The following is a 24257-nucleotide window of genomic DNA, read 5'->3' on the forward strand; positions in this document are numbered from 1 at the left end:
CTTTGCGGTTCTGGTTCACTTTTGCGCACATTTGATTGTCCCCCACAGCACCGTGGCCTTGCCTGATGATGTTTTGTGGAGACTTTTTTTTCCCAGACAACCCTATGGAGCTGTTTTTGCTGCACCGCTGGACTGGTCTCATTCAAATGTATGAGCGGGCTGCGTTTTGTTCATGCAGGGCTGAATCTTCGTGGCTAAAGAGACAACACCAGAACAAGGCTCCTCTGGTGCAAATGGGGTGGATGTTTCTGATATGACCTAATATGCGCATGTGTCTTGTTGCCTGTAGTCACAGAGCAATTCAAGACAAAGCTGGACCTTTATCCTTGGAGTCACTGATAATAACTGTCAGCTAAACATCTACAAAGAAATACAAAGGTCTGTGTGTAAAGTGGTATTGGTGGTGGGTCCTCCCAGCCGTCCCAGAAGCCTCTTTCTCCTACCTGCTGCTGGGTTGTCATATTTTCCACTGTGGGTTGAAGCAACAGACCATCCAGGCTCAATAGAGCCTCCATTCATTCATTGAACCGTGAGAGGGAGGTGGAGGCTGCACCCAGTAACGGCTGCTGCTCTCTTCTCCTTGTGAATAGGTGTGGATGTAAAAAGGTTCTGACTCATGAACTGTTCGTTTCATGGCTCAGGAGAGACCGGTGCTGGTCGTAATCCAGACTCGAGGGAGTGTTTGTGGAGTGAAAAAGAGAGGCAGCATTGTTGCGTGGAGAGGAACAGGCTTTGCTCTGTCTGTGGTACTTTTTTTAATGAGATCCTGCGTTCACATACGTGTTTACTGTAAACCCTTCCTGCCGGTTAGTCTGAAATACACTGATTAGCAAGGTGTTGATCTACTGACGAGCTCAAAGAAACCAAAAGAAGAGAATATTTCTTTGCTGATCCAATATCTACCGGCACGGGAATCGAAATGTGCTTTTCCTAATCAGATTCCTGGTGTTACAAATTGCCTTCATGCATATGTGATTTTGTCCATGCACCCTTTTTCTGCCTCTCACTTTATGATTAATGGTTCAGGGATGAGATGAGGGCCTCTGGCTGACAGTGGAACAATTAATACCCCACTCCGCTGCTTTTCTCTGCAGACAGAATGAGACTGAACCCCCCCCACCACGACCTCCCAGCGACTGTCAGAAAACTGCTGAACACTACAACACAGAGCCAGTAAACAAGATGAACAATCCTCTAATTATGACTGGGAAGTGGGCATGTTATGTTATTTCAAGTGTTCGTTTAATAGCGCAGCCGGGTAGCCGAAACAGATCAAGAAAACTTCAGTTTCAAAGGCTTACAATCACATGACATTTCACAGCTCTCTTAGCCACTGGAGTAGAGACTCCACAGTGTGTCTCTGATGGCTGTCACAAATTGAACGACAATTGGATCTCCTTGTCATTTTTATACTCCCTGAAAAGCTGCATTACTTCAGCAGATGCAATTTTTACGTAGTTATTCATTTTTGCATTGCTAAAAAACTATATTAACACCTCATCTGTATTCCACATCCTCTACAATCGACTCCTGACATGAAGCCAAAAGCTCACTTCCCTTTCTTTCGCTTCAAGGAACCCCTTTGCTGATTCAATCTCCTCGAAGGAAAACGAATTGCATTCTTGCATGTTGTGCAACATTTAAGGCGGTGAGCAGATACTTTAACCATGAGGAAACCACAGTGAGTGTTCAGCACCTAGAAGTCAAGAATGCCAGACTTTAACAACTGGAAGTTATCAGCGGACGATGGAGAGCAGGGATGCGATTTCACCAGATAGATGGTGTCATAAAGAGTTCACTGACAAGATGAGGAGCTTTAAAAGAGATGATATCAAGACACAGTTTGCTTTATGAAGTAGGGGGAGGGGGAGGACAAAGCAAAGTAAAGTCATGGCCGGGTTACTGCAGGGAAGAGAGCGCTAGTAGAGTCCTTAGCGTAGAAGAGCAGAGTACAGAGTTGCATCAAACTAGGTCGTGTGAAGCGGTTCAGTGTGTTTCAGCTACATTGAGTTCACAGGGAGGAGAGCCGAGCTATGCTCCTTTTTGTTCTCACACACTTGTTATTACTGGTTGGAAACCTTTTTTTGATTCATAAATAGGTGCTTTAACCTCCTGGTTATAAAACCGCCACCCGTCACATAACATGTCCTATTGGTTGCTCTAATCGCTTCCCGTCAAGAGATTCAGCCCGCTCATGTAATGTCATGTGACATGCTGATGGTGTCAGGCCTGTTGTAGTCCTCACAACGAGTGTGCTGTTCAGTCCGATGCCTGATGGGCAGAGCAGCATGGATCTGGCTCATCATTCACTGATGATGTCTCAAAAGGGCAGTTCTCAAGTGTCCTGTCTGTACAACCTGGAGCAGAGCAACGCGTTGTCCGTGCAGGCTGGTCTGAGTGTCGGAGACGTGAATTCATGGCTAGCACAGATTCAGAAATATGGCTAATGTATTCCAGATTAACTCCAGCTCATTTCATCTTTTATTGCCTTGTTCTAAATTACATTTTCACAGAATGTTGACTCAGCGAACTAACACGCCTGGATTTAATTGTCACTTGACAGTGTCTGAAACTGAGACACATTATCTGACATGGAATATTAAGCAAAATGTATTTTTTTTTTCTATTATCAGACATTAGTTGCACCTCAGAAGCACTGAGTGTGAAGTAGGCTATATCAAAGGGTCACTCAGTTCACTCAGTGAACCTGCTGATACCCAATGACAATATGTCCACTCTTTCATATCCCACCTACAGCATCACGCCACCTGTTTCCTCTCCGCCTGGCTTTCTCTCTCTCTCTCTCTGTCATCTCTGGACGTTTCAGTGGCTTCTGTGTCGCGGAGATTCAGCCCCAGGAGGAAGAGTATCGGCACAGAGTGCTGAGTGAATCTCTGCCAAGCCAAGAAGGCTGCAGCGCCACACTCTTCATCACTGATGAGATCCATTTTTTTTTGGATCTCAGAGTGAATCGTCAGCCCCAGGAATGTTGGGATGGATTTGGCTTCAATAGGTCCCAACTTTTCCCTCCCAGGTGGTTCTTTTAACTGTTGGACTGTTCGGATGATTTTATCAACCACACGTCATAGAGCGCATGCAGTCTATGCAGCCTCAGCATGGCTTACTTTATCTTTTTAATGGAATTATATGCCATGTATTGTATTGAATATATGTATCATAAATGACCACAGATATTAACAAGCTTTTATTTTTTGCTTATTTAATTATATGTATTTATTTTTTAATGATGTTGTTAGTCACGCTAGCAGCGGTCCACTGCCATCCAGACTGAAATATCTCAATAACTATTTAGTCGATTGTCATAAATGTAGTGCTAATTAGCAAATCAGGTATGCTAACGAGCTTAGATGGTAAACGTGTAACATAATACTTGCTAAATATCTGCATGTTAGTGTGAATTTGTTAACAGGCTGACATTAGCATTTAGCTCAAACCATTCCTGTGCAGGCTCTTAGTCGTGTTTCTGCATGAGTTAGTTGCTCTGGGTTTCATAGAAAAGCTTTAGTGACCCATGATGCCTTTTCATAGTTTTTTATTTTTTGAGTCTGATATGAATAACCTTTTGTTGTAGACAATGAAAACATTCAAGAAATTCAAGCATAATTAATGTAAGAACATTAAGTAATAACAGATATAATCTGCCTCATTACAAGAAATCGCATTCTCTGGTTACCAAGGCCCACGTCATTTAAACCCAAGTTATCACTACTGCTCTGTTTTTCATGGTGAACTCATCAGGTCCGGCCACAAAAAAAAAAATCAAGGGCTTTTAAGAAAGCCGGGAACACTGTCCCACACTCGGACACCCCCGGCCTTTTCCTTCTTTTTGTATGTTGTTGAGCCGACGCAGCCGATGCATGTCACATTGTGTCCGCAACAAAAGCCCAGTTGGCACAGGCCGCACAAAATTCATATTTAGAAAGGTCGTGATTGTGCTCTTGTGAATAGCTGGCTCCACTGACTTGTCCCGGGGGCCTGTCAACCTTATTCCCCCTTATAACAACACAACACATTTGGACTACTACAATATAATTCATGTCCCCTTGCTTGCTGGCTCCTTCACCTACTTAAAGCGATAGGAGAGAAGAGGGATTACTCTTTACTCTTCAAGACTGAATCCAGACCCCAATGGTTGTTAGTAGAAAAAATGGTTTTCATTACAGCTTTTTAAACAGTGCCCCGGGCCATTCTGTCAGCATGATAGGGGAAACTTGGTGGTATTGAAAAGGATACAAATTGGTTTGTGGCCCAGGGGGAAAATTATAATTAGCGTAGCTCAAACTCGGGTGCTTTCATGAGAGTTTACTGTGCTTTTGCCACGATCGCAGGGTGCCATTAATCTGTCTTGTGGCTGCTGTCAAAGGCAGACTTGCACCATATTCTCTCGTCACTCAGTGTACGCCAGGTGTTACGCAGCCGGACAAGCCTCTCATTTATTTCAAGCGGCCTTGAGTTCAAAGAAAACAAAGGAGAGTCTAAAACGGATCATGTAACCTCCTTCTTTCTTTCCACTTCTTCCTCCCGCTCCTCTGATTCGAAGTCGCTTCTGTCATCCATGTCGCCTTAGCACTCTGTGTGAACTTTCCTAAGATGTTCCCTCAGTCTGGAATCAAGGAAATCTCCACTCTTTGCTGCCCTGAATGTTAATGACTCAACTTCTCACAATAGGACTAGAAGTGCAGATAGTGCAGAATAATAGCTGAGAAAAGCCTGTTCAGAAATACTTTGACTAAATCAGTTCCTTCATTAAATGCTTGGCTGAGAAAGATCCCCCACATTTTTGTATTCCTGACATAGAGAGGGACACTCTGCCACTGAGCTGCTCGTTAACAAAGTCCTGCTTTGAATAAGGGTTCAAATTGGTTCCTAGATGCTCTGTCCTTAATACTCTGGCGACTCCTGGTCCTAATATAAGTTTAAAATCCTGATCTATATTTATGCTATGCTATATCTATTCTCATTTTACATGTGTATGGTCATGTTTCTTGGACCACTTATGTATATTGCAGTGCTTCAAGCATTTACGGGTGTACTGGTTGATATTGGCAATCATCTCTAGGTTTTACTGACTTGACACAAAGACAAATGTTATACTAAATTGAATGAGAAGTGCCAATTCACCATTGTATTTGGAAATAGCACGCTCAGTCAAACCCTTCGGCACTCTCTCAAGGGGAAGGGTGGTGAAAGGTTGTTTTTTCTTTTTTGTGGTTTTCCTCATGCACATTTGCACAGCTCATTCAGGACTCAATGCTTTTGTTCCTCTGCCCATAATCCAGGAAAGGCAGAAAGAGGGAAGAAAAATAGGTGGGGGGGGGGGGGGAACACATACATGACATTCAGTGGGAGAGGAGAAAGAGGGTTGGGATTCCATTGGGTGGATTGGAGAGGATTTGGTCCTTTAAATAGAAGCACCTGTTCATCTTGGATTAGGAAGCAAAGCTCTATTTTGGTTCAGTGTGGATGCTTGCCCATGACGCCCTGGGTCCTAATGGCTGCCTGGGTGTGGAGCGGATTCCTGGTGCCCTCATTTGGGCTTGTGGTGTGTGAGAACTCACTATCTGGGTTTAAATTGTGTTACCTTTGGACAGTCTTTGTACTATTGCTGGTGCAGATGCCTTGCCTCTTGCTGATTACTGGCTAACAGCAGAGCAACTGGTCGGCTCCCAGATGCCTCTCCAGATGTCACATAATTGTGTTAATTAGTGCAACAGCGCTGAAAAAGCATGCATAATCTGGATGAATCCAAGGTAAAGAAGGTTATGGATGTGACTGGCCTTCTAGGGGTTGTGCCTCAGGCAAGGTGTTGTGATAATGAGGCAGGTTAAAAGGCTGGGAAGGTGTTGGTTAGTGCAGACCACACAAATCACAATAGGTGATAATGAGGTCAAATGCTGTATAAATACTGGCATGAGTAAAAATGTGCCTTAAATCAAAATGTTTCTAAAAATATAAAGATTGGCTCCAGTTGTGACAATTGCAGTTGACACCTGCCATAACAATGCATTTCAAATACCTCTTGTGATCAAATTCAGCCTTTACAGTTGGTTTTATCTGCTAGTCTCAAGTGACCATCACCCTGGCTAAAAGCTTAAAGCAACAGTTTGACATTTGGGCAAATAAGCTTATTCGCTTTTCTTGCTGAGAGTTAGCTGAAGACCGATACCACTCTCATGTCAGCACAGTAAAGATTAAGCTACAGCTAGCAGCAATTTATCATAGCACAAAGACTGTCCAAAGGTAACAACATCCTCCTACCTGCAGCTGGTTCAGTTCGCACAAAGATTCTAAAAATGATGATTTGCCGCTTTCTTTACCCAGTACCAGTTGCCAAGTTACCTGCACAAACTCCAGGAAGTTATTCCACTTTTAAGGTACAGGCATGAAAGTGGAATTGATCTTATCTAACTCTCAGTAAGAAAAGGAATAAGCACATTTCCAAAAATGGCATACTATTCCTTTAAGCCAATGAGGAAGTTAGCGTTTCATTTTTTCTTCTTCTATTGTTTGGTTCGGTGGTGATTTTGAGCTTCCACCTTTCACCCATTCTGGCTTCCTTACCTCAGCTCATCAAGGCCTCCTTCCTTCTGACCAAATAAGGATTTTCTGTTTTCAGTATTATTGGGAAAAGATGACAGCATGTGGAAAACCCCCAAATCCACAAGCTTCAGAAAACGTCCTTTAGAGACCCGATAAAAGGATGCACATGTGCACTCAGCCATACAGCTCAGGAGTCCTTCTATGTGGCCATTTGGATTCACAACATACAGTACATACAGTATGTGGGCACATATGACCACCTCGAAATATGGCTTGCATGAGTGTGTCCTCAATGTAGTTTGAGTGCACTCACGTCTGCATTTAGAGGTGATTGTAGTTTGTCAAGGTATTTTACCTCAGAAAGTCCTTTTCCCCCATTTGTGTCTGGTAACAAAATGTGAGACGGTAAGTCAAATTCTTCTGCAACATATTAAAAATGGCTTTTTTGACTGTTTCTTTAAATATCCAGCTAGAATTGTTTTCAGCATATTGGCTTGCCCCACCCAGCCTACTCAAGGGGATTTTTTTTGGCTGGCTTCAAACAGACTAATTCACAGATGAATCTACTCCACCTATAATTGGGTCAGCATGTGTATTTATAGAAAGAATCTGTCTTTCAAAACACATTAAACACAAAACAGAGCTAGTTGCACTAAATGGCCTGAATAGTGCTCTATGTAAACACCAGCTATGATCCGGTTCTCTCATTAGGATCCTGTGAAACAACCACTCAGAGCATCAAAAACGCTCAGCTTAAACTGCAAGAGAAGAACAAAAGGAGATGCAGTCAGTTGTTTTTTGCGTTACTCTGCATAGCAGTGGACTAGCAAACAAATCGTTATCCTTCTCATCTTCTCCAGGGCTGTGCTTTGAGTAATGAGTTGATGTGGTGAAGGAGCAAAATACATTTATCTTAATAAAGGCCATCAGCCTTCATTCCAGCATGTCGCCACCTCGCTACTCCCCATTACTCCATTGAGCCTTTCGGCAAATTATATGCCCAGGAATGGCTTAAACAATTCAGAAATGAAATCCCACACCCTTAATGTGTAGATGTTGTTGTAAAAGCCTAGCGGAGTAGCCCTGGAGAGTCCCCCTTATTGAATCAACTGTGACCTGACATCAGTGTTTATCCCTGCATATGGCTCCAGCTAGGCTCTGACACTCCAGCTCTTGCCTGCTGCGACTGCAGGGGGAAAGTCCTCAGCAGCCCCCTAAGCGGATCAGACCTTACATATTGCTCCACAATTTCATTAAGAGTCACAATTCGCGGGGCTGTCAGCGCCATAATAAACTCCCCAGTGCAGCCGGAGCAGATGGCGCGACCTGAGCGTCAAGGGAGAAGCCTCCAATGGAATCCCCTTAATAAGGGAAGTAGGCCAGCAGCAGGCGCTTTAAAAGATAACGCCTGCCTTTTCACATGATATTCACAAGATCCTTTGGTGTGTTCGTCGATCCAGATGAAACTGTACATCCTGGTTTGGCTTTTCGGGGAGTCGGCGGGCAACGGTTTTCGTTTTTCTTGGTGAAAAAAGCTGTAAATCAGTTCCATCAGCAATAACTATAAAGAAGATAGAAAGAATGGATGCTCATTTGAGTTTGCATCACAAGAGAAACTCTTCTTTTGGGTGGTGGGGCCAGGACGCTGAGTGTCCTTCAGAGCGTTTAGCGTAAGCAGCCTATCTTTACATCTGTCGGCTGGCAAAAAGTTGACCAACTAAGCAAAACTCACTGGGCAGTGGCGTGTGAATTGGCATTTGATGTTCTTAGTAAAACGCTAATGCTGCTGTAATATCAACTATGCAACCGTTCAGCGTAAGCGTGAATGTGCTCAGTCATGTATATGCCGTCATGCCATTCTGTGATGTGACTTGCTGTACGCTGGAGCTCTAGAGCTTGCATTGAAGACCGGTCAACCCTCCCACCCTCTTGCCTGTCCCTGTCTTTGTTCCCAGAGAACACTGGTGGGATTCTGCCCAGTGCTGCCAGTCTCTGTTGGCTAAAAGGAATCATTTGTCTTGTCTTGTTGCAGCTCGGTAAATCAATGGGACTCATTGTTCCCTCTGCAGCATGTAGGATGTGGAGAACCGGCCCTTACTGACGTGTCATAATTGCGGCCTGTCTGAGCGTAGACTCTGCACATCATATTTGTGTCTTCTGTGCTTTTAGAAAGGCTTCAAAAGGACCAGCAGACAGTCACATTTCATTTCAAACCCCGTAGCTATCCAAACAGGGAAGGAACGGGGAACTATGATATCACAGAGCTGCCATGTTCCATCTCCTCAGAGATTTCTCACTTTAAAAAAAAAAATCGGAATGAATATGTGCTCGAATGCTCCCACATTAAACACTGTATATGTGGTTTGTGTGTTTTTACATCTATTAGCAAATGTGTTCATCTGGACATTTGCAAAAATTGTGTGTGGATGTTCATTGATTTTGTGTGTGTGCATTCTCAGCCTCCCTCCAGTCCCCCAGCTGAAAAAAATCCCCATTTGACAATATACAATTAAGATTCCTGCCGATGTGAAGGAGCCACTGATGAGTTCCTTCAGTAGGAGGGAGGAGGCGTGGAGACAGAGATGAAGGGTTGGAGGAAAAGGACGAGGATGGGGGTGAGCTCTTCAGGGAGGTTTAGTGAAAGCACCTGCCTCAGCTCCGGGGCTCATGATGGATGAAGAGGAACAACGAAGAAATTGAAGAAGGGAGGGGGAAGGAGCAGCTTTGAGTGTGAAGTGAAGGACACTTTGTCCTCCTGCAAATTGTTCATGGCTGTTTAGCACATACATTAATGCAGTGGAGGGTTTATTCATGTTAACTCCACACATATTTTGGAAGGAAATTATTTTTGAAAGGTCCCAAGATGGATTTTCTTTTCCCCGAAAAAGCTAGTTAAATTTAAAGATGCTCTAATTTGGTGGTTCAATCCTCACATTTACACATCTGAAGCTCTGTTTTGACTCAAATTACGTTTTCAGTGGAGTGAATTTAAAGTTGCTTGTATTTTGGTTTCAATTAGTACCACATTCATTTTTAGACATCATATACTTACTGCAAAGACATAACCTGATTGGCAGCTTCTACTGAGTCCAATGATGAAGTGGATTCATCATAGCATGCTAACTGGCTGGGTTTGTTTGGAAATTTGCCTTATAGCCCAAATGTTCATTTATGATGCAAAACAGGTTAGATGGTGTTTGCTGGGAAATGTGGTCTTAATGACTAATTTGATATTTTTGGAAACGTGTTTATTCATTTTCGTGCAAAGAGGTAGATACATCTGTCCTATCTGTCTGTTTAAGAAGAAGCAGGAGATGGTTAGGGATGCAGCTAGCCTGACAACCTCACAGTGATGACGAGCACATAATCCCCCATAAAACCAAAAGCATTTTGACATTAGTTCATACCATGAGCTTACAGGTAATTTACAAAATATACTGATATTCACAAGGCTACAACTAGAACCTTTACAATGAAATACACATATGCACTCCGACGCTAAGAGCTATTTTCCACCTACAATGGTGTAGTCAGATCAAGACCCACAGGGAAGCACATCTGGACATCAGTGGTGGCAGAGTGGGTCTAGTCCGAGGCCTAGTCTGGCATGATGGTATGTGGGCTGCTGTGGAGGCTAAGCTATTATGGAGCCCACCACCGCACCACAGAAACCTCCCTTCAGAGTCCGAGGCCGTGCACTACACATGAAACACACGCACCATACTGTTGATGGGGAAAAATAAGGGGCAGCAATGTTTCACACAGTTTCCTGAACAAAGGCTTCTTGTGCTGCATACAAACTTTCTCTATTCAGCGTTGGCCTCTTACTTTACTCAAACCTAAGTTGCACATTTTAGCACCTTACTAACTGAGACATTTTCAAAGCACGATGTGGATGATTCTTTAAGCACTAAGGAAATAAAAATGAGATGTCCCTTTTATGTTTTAATATAACATTTGTAAAATTCAGCACATTTTTTGTCACTATGATGCAGCAGGCAGCCACAGTGCCCCAGCCTCCCTCACAGTGCACCATGGTATTTTGTGCTAAATATATATTCAATCCGACTGTGAATTCAATCTCTTCCCACATCGTTTAGCGGCTGTATTGAATTGGAAAGTACAGCATTATGAGCTGCATATGGACAATCACTTAGGATTAAGACTTTCATATTCCAACTCTGAATATCCCGAATTGTCTTTAGGGAAATTCAAATAATGGCTTTTTCCTATGATATCAAATCTGTTAGAGGTGAGCGGAAGGCCAAATCCCTGCAAAAAAAATAGCTGTCAAGCCTGGAGATTGGGTTCGACTGCATGTTGGAACTGAAAGAAGGGTATTTTAGTTCTGGTCAGTGCAGGATTGTGTGTGTGTGAGGAATGTTCTTACTTTACTATTAACTGTGTGAATCTGGGTGTATTTCACCTCTGTTGCAGGTGAGTTGAAAGAGCATATTAGAGAGTTCTGACTTTGCTGCTGCTCACAAAAAGCAACTGTTGCATCTTCACCACATCCGCTGGTGGGAGCGTGCTCACCTGCGCGTGCGTGCGTGCGTGTGTGTGTGTGTGTGTGTGTGTGTGTGTGTGTGTGTGTGTGTGTGTGTGTGTGTGCGCGCGCGCGCGCGCGCATCGGGGCGGGGCGGAAGTCCGCCGTGCGCGATACAGAGAGCAGAAGAATTGTAAACGCGCGACCATGTAGAGACAGACATGACATGACATGCCGTCGTGTAAATAAATTAAACAAAATGAACTCAGTTCAAAACATTCAAGCTGTAACTGACGCTTCTGTTTGCTGTCTTTCTAACTTCTACTTGTGCTACTGTTACATTTTATTGTTGACGTTGAGGCCACAGTGGCTGCTGCTCAGCAAAAATGCTTGCTGGAAACAACCCTAGTGCCAAATTGCAGAGCGAACAAGTTCGTCTTTCTTCCACTGATCTTACCAAAAATGAGAACTGAGGCTTTTACAGCAACAGTTTTACTTCCCATTGTTCCCATGATGATAATGATTTTTTTTTGTTGAGCTTCTGCCACTTAGGCTTTTAGTAGCCAGTTTATATTCATTCATACATAAACTCAGGAGTCATTAGTAATGGAATGATCTGACCAATTAAATAATGCACACAAATAAGCTGTTATTCCAAGCTTTTGTAACAGCAACCTGGAAAGCGTAGAAATGTTTCTGTCAGTGATGCCTGAAAGCTGTGGACCTTGTACACGGATGCCACGGGCCTGTCTTAAATTTAACATTAGCAGAAAGAAACATGCAATATTAGGCTTGTCATTTTATCAAACTGTCAATTTCTGGCAGTTGTTGCCTCTCAAGTTGCATCTACACGGGCCTCTCCAGGATTATTCTGAAAACCCTCTCTGTCTTCTGGTATCTGACTCAACGCTTTGGCTTTAAGGGAGGACGAATATGTGTCGACACCTCCCCTTGTTTTATTACCAGTCGAGTCTTGTGCCATCCATCTCTGCCAACCTCTGTACCAGCCAGGGCCAGTGTGTGTGTGCATTAAACTGATTGATGAACGGTTCATTAGGCTGATGGGCTCTGCAGGGGCAGACATCCGGCAACAAGAAGTGGATTTAAAATACGACCAGAATTTGCTGTGGCTTGACACCGGCTGCATCAGCGTTTTAGTGTGACTCTGCAGCCTTTGTGATATATTTTTTGCTGAGAGGACCATTTGCTGTATGTGAAAATACATTATTCTTGCTATTATTTATAAACGTAGCTGGGGTTTGTTTACATAGTGACTGCCATTGTGCTACACATTATTTGGGTTATTTATGGGATTAAATGGGTTAGCAGAAAGGGCATGCTTGAGTTGAGTTTGCTCATCCCGTTTAATCAGTGTTTTTTGGAAAGGTAGGTGAGTGCTGTACTGTAAATATCATGACCAGAGGGCTGATCCACCAGTGACTGCCAGCAACATGACTGTGCATAGCTTGATGTGAATGTGTGTGGTGTATTAATTTATTATCCTAAAACACAATTTAGTCCAACCCGAAACACAGGGCAGGTCTTCTATGCACGCAAGTTAAAACCTGTCGTGGCTGTGTGTGTGTGTGTGTGTCATTGAACTCTCCAAAATCTCCACATTGTGTCTGCTGCAGACTGAGATTGCTCTGTTCTCTGGAGGGCAGCTTGTGTTTGTGTTTTTGTGTGCTTGTCCAGTCCCAGTTTAACTGCGGCTTCCTGCAGGAAGTGAGAAGAGAATTGGACTGACCTCACTGGTGTGGATGGAGGCAGCTTGCAGATGGCGCTTGCAGATAAATAGCCAGAACGTTCATAATTGTGCCGAAGAAATTGGGGTTGGGAGGGCTAGATGGCTAGAAGGGCCATTGTGCATTAAGGCATGGACTTGTCTCGTTTCTTAAAACTCTGTCAGGCCTTTGTGTTTATTTACTTGCGTGTGTGTGTTTGTGTCTATCAGTAGGCTATGTATGTCTGCGTAACTTCTTCCTAGAACTGCTGAATCTTCATCGTCAGGGCGCTGGTAGAGGGGAATAACCCTGAGTGCACTGACTGGCTGTCAGATAGATGTGTGATTAGTAGCTGTGTTTATCATCCACCTTTACATGGCGCTGTTCTGTCATAGTATAAAACGCTCCAAAAAGAGCCATTGTCTTCTCTCAATTACTTACTTGGTAATTGACAGTTAGCTAGCTCGCTAGCTCGGAGCGTTGTTATGACTGACTAGCGTTAGCATGTTCCTGGCTGGCTAGTGTGTTAGCGGTTAGTTGGGGGACTACTGTGGTTCGCTAACTAGCCCAGCACATATTTTCGAGAAAACTCGCGGATTCATTTTTGCTGTGCCACTTTCTAATTTTACCGCAACTGTCCATTACTCAATTACCTGAAAAAAGGTTGCCAAAGCACACTGAAAGACTGCCGCCTCTTTGAGTCATAACTCTTGAAGTTCCCGACAGTGGCCACACATGCAGGCCGCAGCGCTCGGAGCTTAGAAGAAGATTGGCTGGGAATGTAACACAGGACAAGCCAACTTTTGCAGGCATTGCTTTCCCTCTGTACACATTAGCCTGGCAACTAAATGTGCAGGTTGTCTGAAGCAAGAGGCTAACTGACAAAAGCCAATTTCAAGATTGGGTTACACGCACATGCATATTCCAAACCGGCAGAGTTTAACATGCACACTCACTGTCAACAGTTGCATCGGAAGAGCTGACCGTCCTTGCTACTGTGGTCTAAATACCCACAGATATTTACTGTACTTGTCTAGTTAAGCCTCAGTGTCTTTGGACGCATAAGCCTAATTTAATCCAACTGACCCATGGCACTGTACTGGTTTGCATTTTCCCACAGGGAGCCTGAGAGACTGGCAGCACATGTGTCATCACCACTTGGGGAGATTACTCTACACACAATCCCACACAACACACTGTTTGTGAATGCATGCACATCGATGTGTTTGTTGAGCCGGTACATTGACACATGTCAGTGCAAACTGTTTCATCAGGAAAAGTGATTGACATTTGTTTTATTGGATTATAAGCACATGACGTTGTTTTGTTGGAGGTTTACTGGAGTGTGTGAGGACATGTTGGCAGAGTGTGTGTGTGTGTGTGTGTGTGTGTGTATGAAATTTCTGCTTTTGTGGATTCCTTATCGGGAAATTAAACAGAAAGTGTGATTGTGAGTGTATTTCTTTTAATATTACAGACGGTGAGTAGGAGGATAGGGGGAAGAAAAGTGACACTAACCCCATCCTCTTGACACACACACTAACACATTCCTCTCCCATATAGAAATATTTGTTTTATCACCAAGTGAGATCCGCGTTTGCAAAATGTGACATCTGCTCCCACAATATGTTAACCCATAAAAGGAGCCTCTGCAGGGGATATGAATGAAATATTGCTATCTGAAATAGTGAAAGTTGACACTGCAACACTGCCAGTGTTACAAGAAACATTGAGAATCTGTTTCAGTTGGATGACCAGTAATCACTCATTTTTTTTAATTAAAATTTTAGATTTTCAATTTCTTGAGCTGAAATAGCCATATTATGTATCGGCTGCACTTATTTCTTTGGAATGAAACCGTTAATTTAAACATTAGCGTCATAGACACAGAGCCAGGCTGTATTTGTAATAGCATCAGTGCTCACTGGGTGATGTAATTTACCGTGGTAAGCTGGTTAAACTACATTTTGTGAGGCTAATAGAAATGTTTTTCTTTACCGGATAGATTTCCTGCTTAGCTCATTCCACAGACCACATAAATGGGGTTATGAATATGTGCATTACAAAAGGACAGCGTGTGGGGGCAAAGCATTTTATTTCATTTCAAATGGACCCCTTATGAAATTATGAATATGTAAATTGCACTGAGCTCTGAGGTGAAATGCAGATGAAATAGTCTAGCCTTCCCTGCAGCAGAACAGGTTCCTCCTCTTCTCAGTTGTGTTACAGTGAAGCCAACGGTTCCTCGAGGCTGTCATCAATAAACAAAGCTGAAATGGGACCTGATTTGGTGTTTCCCAATGTGTAACATTTCTGTTAATTTCTGTTTATGCATTATAAACATTTTTATAATCTTTAAGTCCACATACTAGTTTGACACAAGAAGGCTGTTTCACATGTATTTTGAAGGGGAAAAGTTCCACTTTAAATCTGAGTTGAAGACATATTCATGCCAGCAGGATTTTGTGACTTCACAACTAGTTTGGAAGCAAATTTTGGTCCAGCAAGCATAATGTGGTGTGGAATGGGACATTATTTACTATTTTCCAGTGATTTTACATACTAAAGTCTAAACTTAAATGAAATACACACTCTAAATGTCAATACGCAACAAAAAATGGTGTTGCTGTGCAGTTTGTCAAACTCAATGAATAACTTGGGGCTTGACGAGCTGAATTTCATGATACCCAGTCAATCAATGTAGCGCTGCCTCAAGCTGTTCTGCGGCACACCTCCAGCGAACATCCACATCCCCATCAGCCGCACTGACAGCAGGCCTGCTGCGTGTGCTTGTGTGTGGAATGCTAAATGCCACATGTGTGAATGCAGAGCCTCAGGGATGTGTTTGGCAGGTCCCTGGGGAGTCGGTGAGCGGTGCTGCCGTTCGTGAATTCCACGAAGAGTTAAATAGGTTCGACAGAATTTAAAGAGTGGGTATGAATCTGGAAAATACCGGTTCAGGACTTCTGGGGGCAGGTAGGACTGAACCTAATCATCAAACCCTGACCCGCAATCCCTCTTAGAATGATTCCCATTTTTTTTCCCATAGTGAGAATTCCCTTCCTGGAAGGTGAAATGACGCCAGCCTCGCAACTGGTACAGGATCAGTGGGTCTCAGCAGGCAGTCTGCAGGAGAACAGACCTTCCATGTGTGTCCCACTGGGTCCAGCGTTAATGAACTAATCAATGGGATGGTGTTCTCACCATGTGCTGAACACATTACTGTAAGTGCTCCCAGTGGCCAGGCAACATTGTTGAGTGTTATGTCACTCATGCTCACAGGCAGATAAGGCTTTGCTGATAGAGCTGATGTATTGTTCCTATCGATATATCTAATAATAATATATTTTAACTTTAAATGATTGAATGCCAAGAAAAGCTGAGATATGTTGTGTTTTCTGCAGAATACTCACCTGTACTTAAATATGTTAGTAGTCATACAGCATTTTAGGAATAATAGTGGCAGGGGATTACATAGGTAGTGATAAGGTCATCTGACTGTGTGAAAATGAAATGTGTTACACAGTCTTTAAGCACTATTCTTAGATATTCATTATCTAACCCGAGTAGTAACTGAGATTTGTTTCTTTTCATTTGGATTCTAATTTTACTTTAATAGTCTACTTCCTCTGCTATCCTGCTTCACAAGCAATAACTGAACTTAACTGTAACTCAATACCAGGCTGTAAAAGAGAGTTTGATGTCATCAGGGTTGTCTCGGCTTGGAGTTGATACTAATTTATACGGCCTGCATTACATCCTGAGGGTGTGGACATGGAAAGACATGGGAATTACCAGCCAGGGAGTGTCTAATGAAATGATTCTATTGATTGCATTATGGGAAATATAGCATCCATCTTATTGGGAGCTTGACGTGTCTTTTGTGAGTTCCCCAATTTTATGGAGGTGAACACTAAAGAGCTGGTGTAGCCCGTTAATTGTCATATATATATATATATGTTTCTAGATAGAATATTAAAACAGTTCAACAAGAAAGCATGGAACAAACAAGTATTTAATTTGCACCCATAGTAACGGTTTTGAGATCAGCTGACTCACCTTAATGTCACTGAGCGGCAAACCTGTATTCAACACCTGAATGAATCAAACACATACAGTATTGTACTTATTAGTCCGTCTCCCTTCATTCACAAAGTCTGGCATCTTGTGAACGTTCATGTTGGACTAAGGAAAGTGCTGCCCGTGAGCGTCTGTGCCAAAAGTTCTCTTGATTTACTCAGTTTTCTCTTTCATGGTTCTTCACACTCTGCCCTCCTCCCAAAGCTCCTAAAAGAACAGATAAGAGAAACTTCAAAGGCTGCTCCAATCCCAAAGCAGGCAAATGAAGGACGGACAGATTTGAGTAGTCAAACAGCTTTGGGGTGTGTAGTGTAGAAGGCTCTTCATGGTAGATGCACTGGTGAAGGAAGTATTCAGTTTAATTTACTGAAGTTAAAGTACTAATACCATACTGTAAAAATCCTGCATTGACAATGTTTGACAAGAATTTCAGCATAATTAGGAAAATGTAATTAAAATAGTAAAAGTACTTAATGCAGATGCCCCCTGTGACCGTGATAATATTATACAGTATATCATCAGATTAGTATCACTTAACATTCACAAAGCTTGTTTTGTCCAACCAAAAGTATGAAAAATTACTTGAATTATTATGAAAATAATAATATATATATATATTTTAATTGATTAATTGACTAATTGTTATAAGGTTGGGTTATTTAATTTAAAACAAAACATCATATTTGATATGCCCTTTGTATGATTTGTGCGCACTAATTTCTATTTGGAGCTGTCAAATAATTGTAGTGAAGTAAAAAGGACAATCTAAAACGTAATGGAGTGGAAAAGTGGCCTGAAATGAAAAGACTTCAAGTACCCTCAAATGTGTACTTAAATACAATATGGAGTAAATGTAGTCAAGTACTTTCCACCACAGGGTAGGTGTGATTGATTATCGTAGCCTTATTTGAAGCTGCAACTGTGCAGACCAATCCTACCATTCTTCAGTTCTGCAGCTAGCACGAGTTACTTTACAAAGGCCGCTGAGTGGTTTATCCCTCCAGAAGGTTGGGCAGCGGGATTAGAGGGCTCATTTCAAAGTGTTCCACCCAGATTTGGTTTAATCAACAGACTCAAGCCTGTGTTTTTAAGGGTGGCAGCTGAGGATTTCTTTTTTTTTTTTGGAAAGGCAGCTGGGTTTCCATCACCCGAAAGCCTGGTGTTTTCTCTCATCTTAATACCCAACCAGAGACACCCCTACTGCTGCAGTGACTGGGAAGGTTATTGGATACCCAAAGGCTAAGATTCTGTCTGTCAGTCCATAAACTGCTGCTGGATGAAGCTGAGTGTGTGGATGTCTGCGTGTATCATATGATTTCACTTTGTCTCAGGGGTTGATATCGGATGCAGCATCTTTGTAATCAACAAATAAGATGAGGCCTGTGAGAGTAGAATGATACAGAAGGGGAAACTAGTGTTTTACAACTTGGAGTGAGTTAAAGCTGCAGTTTAGCTTAAACTAATCTCAGTTTGTGGTGGATGCTGATGGAAACATCTCGCTTTTTAGCTGCTTAATGCTGCGGGGATGATAATTAACTGTCTATTTGTCACTATGAGCAACTCCTCTCACATTATGCAGTGTCATTTGATACGATGTTAATACAAATATTGTATAGGGCAGCTTTAAAAAGTACGTACAGTTTGTTGTAAATATCATCCAGTATATCAGAATGCAAAAAATGTGACTGTATGATATTAGTGATGTTTTTTCCCTTGTAGTAGTCACAAATCAAGTGACTTTCATCATAATTTCACAAATTTTCAGTTAATTATAATAAAACAATACACCTCAAATGATATACTTGACAACATACTATATCATTCATATTTATATTATAGCAAGGGTTTGTGGTTTGATCAAAAAAATCTGCAGTCATACTTTGCTGCTATTGCTTTTGACTATGTTTTAATGCATTTGCATTAAATCACAAACCTTGTACCACACATTTAATCATTGGCATATGCCAACCTAAGGCTTTTGGATGAAAATGTACACCGAAACACGAGTCATTTAAATGGAGTAAACTCTGCAGAATGACAGTCCAAACTCATTTCCACTTTGATGAGGCTAATTTATGAAGACAAAGGGAAGGCTGCTGTGTGGAAAAGGTGTGCCCTCTGCCAGCAGTCTGCTGTCTCTTATTGATCTGACTGAGGTTAGTGTTGCTCTGCCAGCCTGAGGAGCAAGCTGAGGATTATTCCTCTTTAATCCTTTGTTTTTATCTTGCTCTTTTCCTTACGTCAGCCAGGAGATGAAATGAGGTTTTCATCTCTTTTACTCCTCTGCATTAATGTTATCTTTACACCTCTCTCCCAACAGTGTGCTGGGTCTGTTCAGTGGCTTTTGATCTGCTGTTTTAAACGCTGATTGGCTGGAGGGTGCCAGCTTTGTTACCGCTCCAGCTCCTGTTTGCAGGCATTTTAATTACTAAAGAGATCCCAGGCCTTTCTTCCAGTTTGGCCAGCAAGGACTCACTGTCCAAACTCATTACACTTTTTAACAGTATCATGGTTACACAAGCAGTTAAAGTGGCTTGTAAACAGTCTTGATAAGCGCTCTGTGGTTATTTGTTACTCCTACACAATTAACCAATGTCTGAGTTCCTAATCAGGCTTTCTCTGTCACATTTTCCTCCCACGCTGTCTGCTCCCAGACTCCTAAAATGGTTGCTGTCAGCTTCACTTTTTTTTTCCCCCTTCCTTCTGGCTTGACTGTATCACACTTTAGGCAAAAACACACGATCCTTTGACAGAAGAGTAAATTGGGATTTTGTAAGACGGTGGAGCTGCAGGCTTTTCTTTGATCAGTTCTTTAAGCGTTTGTACCTTGTCTACTTGCCGACAAAGCTGTGATCACACAGCCCGGTACCACTCACTACAGGCCTCTGCGTTAATGGCAATTCCACTGAAATGTACTTTGAGGTTGTTATCTTGCAAAAGTAAATATGTGCCGTAATAAACCGCCGAAACTGCATTCAGAGAATAACCAACAAAACGTAAATGACCAACCTTTTGGTAAATCGTTTGTGACACAGACATATTTATTTTCATTTTTAGTTTGATACATAGTGTGGCTGAAGATCTAAAAATAAGTGACAGACAGACGAGATAATTATAGTCTCATTGCATCTGCTGACAGCATGACTTAACAATGAGAACGGTAGTTTATGTGAGCTACATTTTCATGTGACGTGAATGTAGTCAACTATTACCCCCCCCCAGCATGGCCTTGATTTGGCGCAGTGATATATCTTTGAAGAATGAGTCATGCCCACCCCACGCTAGCCCTCACAAAGCTGCGGACCAGTGCAGACTGGTTATACGTGAGAGGCCGCCTCATCCACGTCAGGGTCTTTCTATTCTCCGTTAGTGGCTCCATACAGCCACGGCTCTGAATAATTCAACAAAGCAAAAGAGGACTGGCGGAGCGGGAGAGGAGATCTGGATTGAAGGTGATCTCGGGGCCAGGGTAGCAGGAAATTGACTTATTTGACGCCAGAATAATCTGGAGAAGCATGCTTGAAAGTGACAGCGTGTTGTGTTACGTGTGCAAGTGGGCGTAGGTGTGTTATGTGTCATCATGCTAGGAAACCGAGCAGGAAACACAAGTGAAAGAGAGAGTCTCTCTCCTCCCTCTCTTGCAAGAAACTTAATTAATTCATAAAATGCTCCGACCCGCAGGATCTCTGCAGTATGCATAACCATAAGCGTCACACATCTGGGTGTTTCATCTCTACAGAGACCACTCAAACAGTTGGCTTGAATAATATCACCCGATAGGACACACGCAGTGTCCTGAGATTTGAGTCCAGGTGATTGAGCGGGGCTGTGGGTGTGATTCAGATGTCTCCTCAGTTGAATATTTCACAGCACTGACTGAGTTATGACTCGCAGGCAGGTGGAATTTAAAGGATGCTTTCTGCTGATAACCTCGGCCTCTGACCTTTCCATTGAGGTGTGAAACATAATTTACCAGCACAGTACAGAGTTACATTAGATGCATGTGATGGCAATCGCCCTAAAGCTAGGTTGAGCTACACAAAGGAAGAGCTGATAAGACCTGAAATAAAAGCTCATGCGTGTTTGGTTAGCTTCATCTTTCGACATGCTAGCAGCAAGGCTCTATAGACATTTTGTACGGACACTCAGGGTCCTTAGATGACGAATCCTACTATGGTGCTCCCTGACTCTGCATCTTGCACCACCACGAGGTTGATATTTGTGGGTTTTGAGCGATATGTCTCAATAACTGATATTTTGGCACAAACATTCGTGTCCCCCTCGGGAGTAATCATAATAACTGCAATGCTAATTTACCTTTTTATGTTCAAACAGGTAATTCTAAAGAAGCCTTTTAGGCTAAGGATCAACCATTCGCTTACTTAATTCCACAGTAACTCACCCGGTAATTAGCAAATAATTGCAGTACTTTAAAGATTATTCACTCAAGCTGGCTAGCTTGGTGTTCATTTATTTTCAGTCAAAATCTCCGGCATCCACTGTTCACCTTGCTCTGATTCACTCTCTGTAACCATGTCTCTAATTATGAGTATTGCTTCAATTTAGAAAAGAACCAGAGTGCTCATTTAAACATGTGCAATTGAATACGACATGGTCAGGAACTAACGGTTGCTACTAAGTCTCGAACAGAAGCGCACCTCTGATCACAACGTGATGGCGGTTAAATGTGTGTGACTAACCTAATCTCTGTCCCTTCATTTGTGTCCCTAGGTGCCCCTGGTTGACAAAGGTAATCTCTCCCGCCGTGCCTCTCTACAATGGCCTGGTCTTCCTCTTCGTCTTGGCCAACTTCAGCATGGCAACCTTCATGGACCCTGGTGTATACCCCAGAGGTTTGTATGCATGTCTGTGAGTGTGCAAATTAGTTTTAGTGTCCAATGACGGTGTAAATGCTGTTTCTAACGTCACTGAATTCTGGGGAAAAACACATTATTGCCTAAAATATTAGTATCTTTCATAATGTACTATACATAAGTATGAGTTCTGTTCCCTTCTTTTTTGAGTCCTCATGTAGAGGGTGCACCTTTTTAAAAGCACCACATTTATCAGAGTATCGACCTACCTAATGTCTCTATCATCCGCCTTACCGCCTGTTACAGTCCACATGCTCCACATACGGTATCCCTCAGCATGCTTTGTCCATCAAACAAGCTGCCCTGACTTATGCTCCTGATGCAGACCTCTTGTCGTGAGTGCTGGGTTAAGTAATGATGATTGAACTCATCCCCGGGGAGGTTTGTAATGCGCTTGTAAATGATAAGCACCTGTCTTGGGCTTTCTCTGCTCATAAAGGAGTAATAATCATCGGGCTGTATAAAGCTCAGGTTATCTGCCTCCCCACAGGTGACGGTGGCCTTCTGCTGCCGCTGCCCTGTTGGGTTTAATAGACGACCGGGGAGCTTTCTAAGCTCGTGATGTTATATCTCACAGGGAGCCGGCCCGCCAGTAGAGTTGTAATAAAAATCGAAGAAATCGCATCTGTTTTGAAAATCACTCCGTCATCCAGGATTGCAACAGTGAGAATGAAAGGTTGGTGTGTGCTCAGGGTTTTTCCATTCAGGTCAATGATGTATGACACGGACATTTATTCTCATTTTCTTTTGTTGGGAAACTGCAATACAGACACATGAGAGAGATGGCTCAGGAAGTGCCATTTGACATCTTCAGTTTCCCCGCTGGGTGAGAAGGTGTTTTGACATTAATCAGGAACTCAGGAAAATGTTCATAGGATGCGTGTATTTCTTTAAATATTATTATCATAAGTGGAGAGTGGGATTTTTGTTTATTGTTTATATGGTCAACATACAGTAGACACTAAAAATAAAGTGTTGGCACTAATCAATATATTTCTATTAACAGTGGGTCAATGACGTGAAGGGCGGTCAATCGAGACAGAGACGCATAAAATTATCATTATGTCGTTCAGTTATTGCTGTTGTACATGTCAAGCTTCTCAGAAGAAGAGACTGAACCCTCCTTTTTGTTACTCTAGCTTGTTAATATTAGCCATGTACATGTAAAACATGGGTGGATGAGAGGATTTATTAATAAAAGGTCAATGATTTAATCCCCATTAATAACCAGCCATGCCTGTCAGTGTGAGTTGCCTTCTTCATATGAATACACAGCGTATCCTTTCATAAGGGATGCTACACTCGTGATCAATGGCAAATAGCAGGCCTACTCAGTATCGACGCTGTGGTGGGTATAATTGCAAAATCTCTCCTGCTGTAGATAATGTCCCCAGAATGCTTCTCTGTCAATCAGCAGTCAATAGTAGGATCAATACATACATAGTATGATTAAGCCTCGTATGTATTTGATTAAGATTCTGTACATGCATATAGATACAATAGTATAATACAATAATATGTTTGTGCTAAAAATTATTTTAGGCAAATAACTGATTGTAATCGAACTGGAAGGTATTTTTAAAGTGCAAATGTACATTTGTATGAAATAGGCCGCTGCTTTGTCTGTTGAATGCTTCTTGCATCGAGCATTTGTAGAAGAAGAAGCTGTCAGGGGAGATGGAAGCGTAACTGCTGTTTGTGTCTGTTGGTTTGGCAGCCGGTTTACTTTTAAAATCTATTTGAAGAGACTTGACGGCTATAATAACAGAGCAATCTCTGCTTATGGAACTGTTTATTTCTGTGCTCTACCTTTTGTGTCTCTCTTGTTTTCTCTTTTCACTCTCTTGCTTTCTGTGTGTGTGTGTGTGCGTGTGTGTGTGTTCAGCTACCTGGATCTCCCTGCAGTTATTATTGTACTGTGAAATTATTTTCTCTGGTTGGAGCTCCGTGTAGATCGTTTGAAAGTGCCCTTTGATCAGCTGAAAGACATTTTATTTTCCCCTGCGGCTCCACAACAAAAAGCTCTCAGTCGTAGGAAAGCAGCACAAAGTACAGAGCTTCTCACGAACAGTTTGATTGACTGCAGTGTCGCACCGAGTGCAGTGGAAAGGTTCATTTGTACTCTCGTACTGTAGTTTACAGGTTATGGGTTCAGTTACATGTCAGGTCAGATAGATTAAGGCACCATCTCTGTCAGGGTTAGAGGTTTAATTCCCTTAATACAAAATTATAAAAAATCGACAAAAAATGTTCTCTGTTTGCGGTCCGTGCAGCGGGGGAGAGCGTCATTTAAAGTGCTCTCCTGTTGTTCCTGTCAAATGTAATCTTAAATCAAAACTGTGTTTGTGACAGGTTTTCTCACACGCCACCATATGCATCTGTGCTCTGTTAATGTGTGTGTGTGTGTATATATCTGTATGTTTCCCCACAGCCGACGAGGACGAGGACAAGGATGATGATTTCCGAGCACCGCTCTACAAGAATGTGGAGATCAAGGGTATCCAGGTCCGGATGAAGTGGTGCGCCACCTGT

The 24257-nt window shown here is 42.5% G+C and overlaps 1 protein-coding gene across 1 annotated transcript in view; it reads left to right on the top strand.

Annotated features, from left to right (window-relative positions):
• zdhhc8b (zDHHC palmitoyltransferase 8b) overlaps window positions 1-24257 on the top strand; it is a 55890-nt gene that overhangs the window by 20818 nt on the left and 10815 nt on the right. Inside the window, exons 2-3 of the mRNA XM_079160940.1 lie at window positions 21583-21704; window positions 24157-24257. The exon at window positions 24157-24257 is cut by the window's right edge and continues 57 nt beyond it. Of these exons, the coding sequence (XP_079017066.1) occupies window positions 21583-21704; window positions 24157-24257 (223 nt within the window). The remainder of the gene's footprint in view (window positions 1-21582; window positions 21705-24156) is intronic.

This window comes from Pholis gunnellus (assembly GCF_910591455.1).
Source record: "Pholis gunnellus genome assembly, chromosome: 6".
Lineage (NCBI taxonomy): Eukaryota > Metazoa > Chordata > Actinopteri > Perciformes > Pholidae > Pholis > Pholis gunnellus.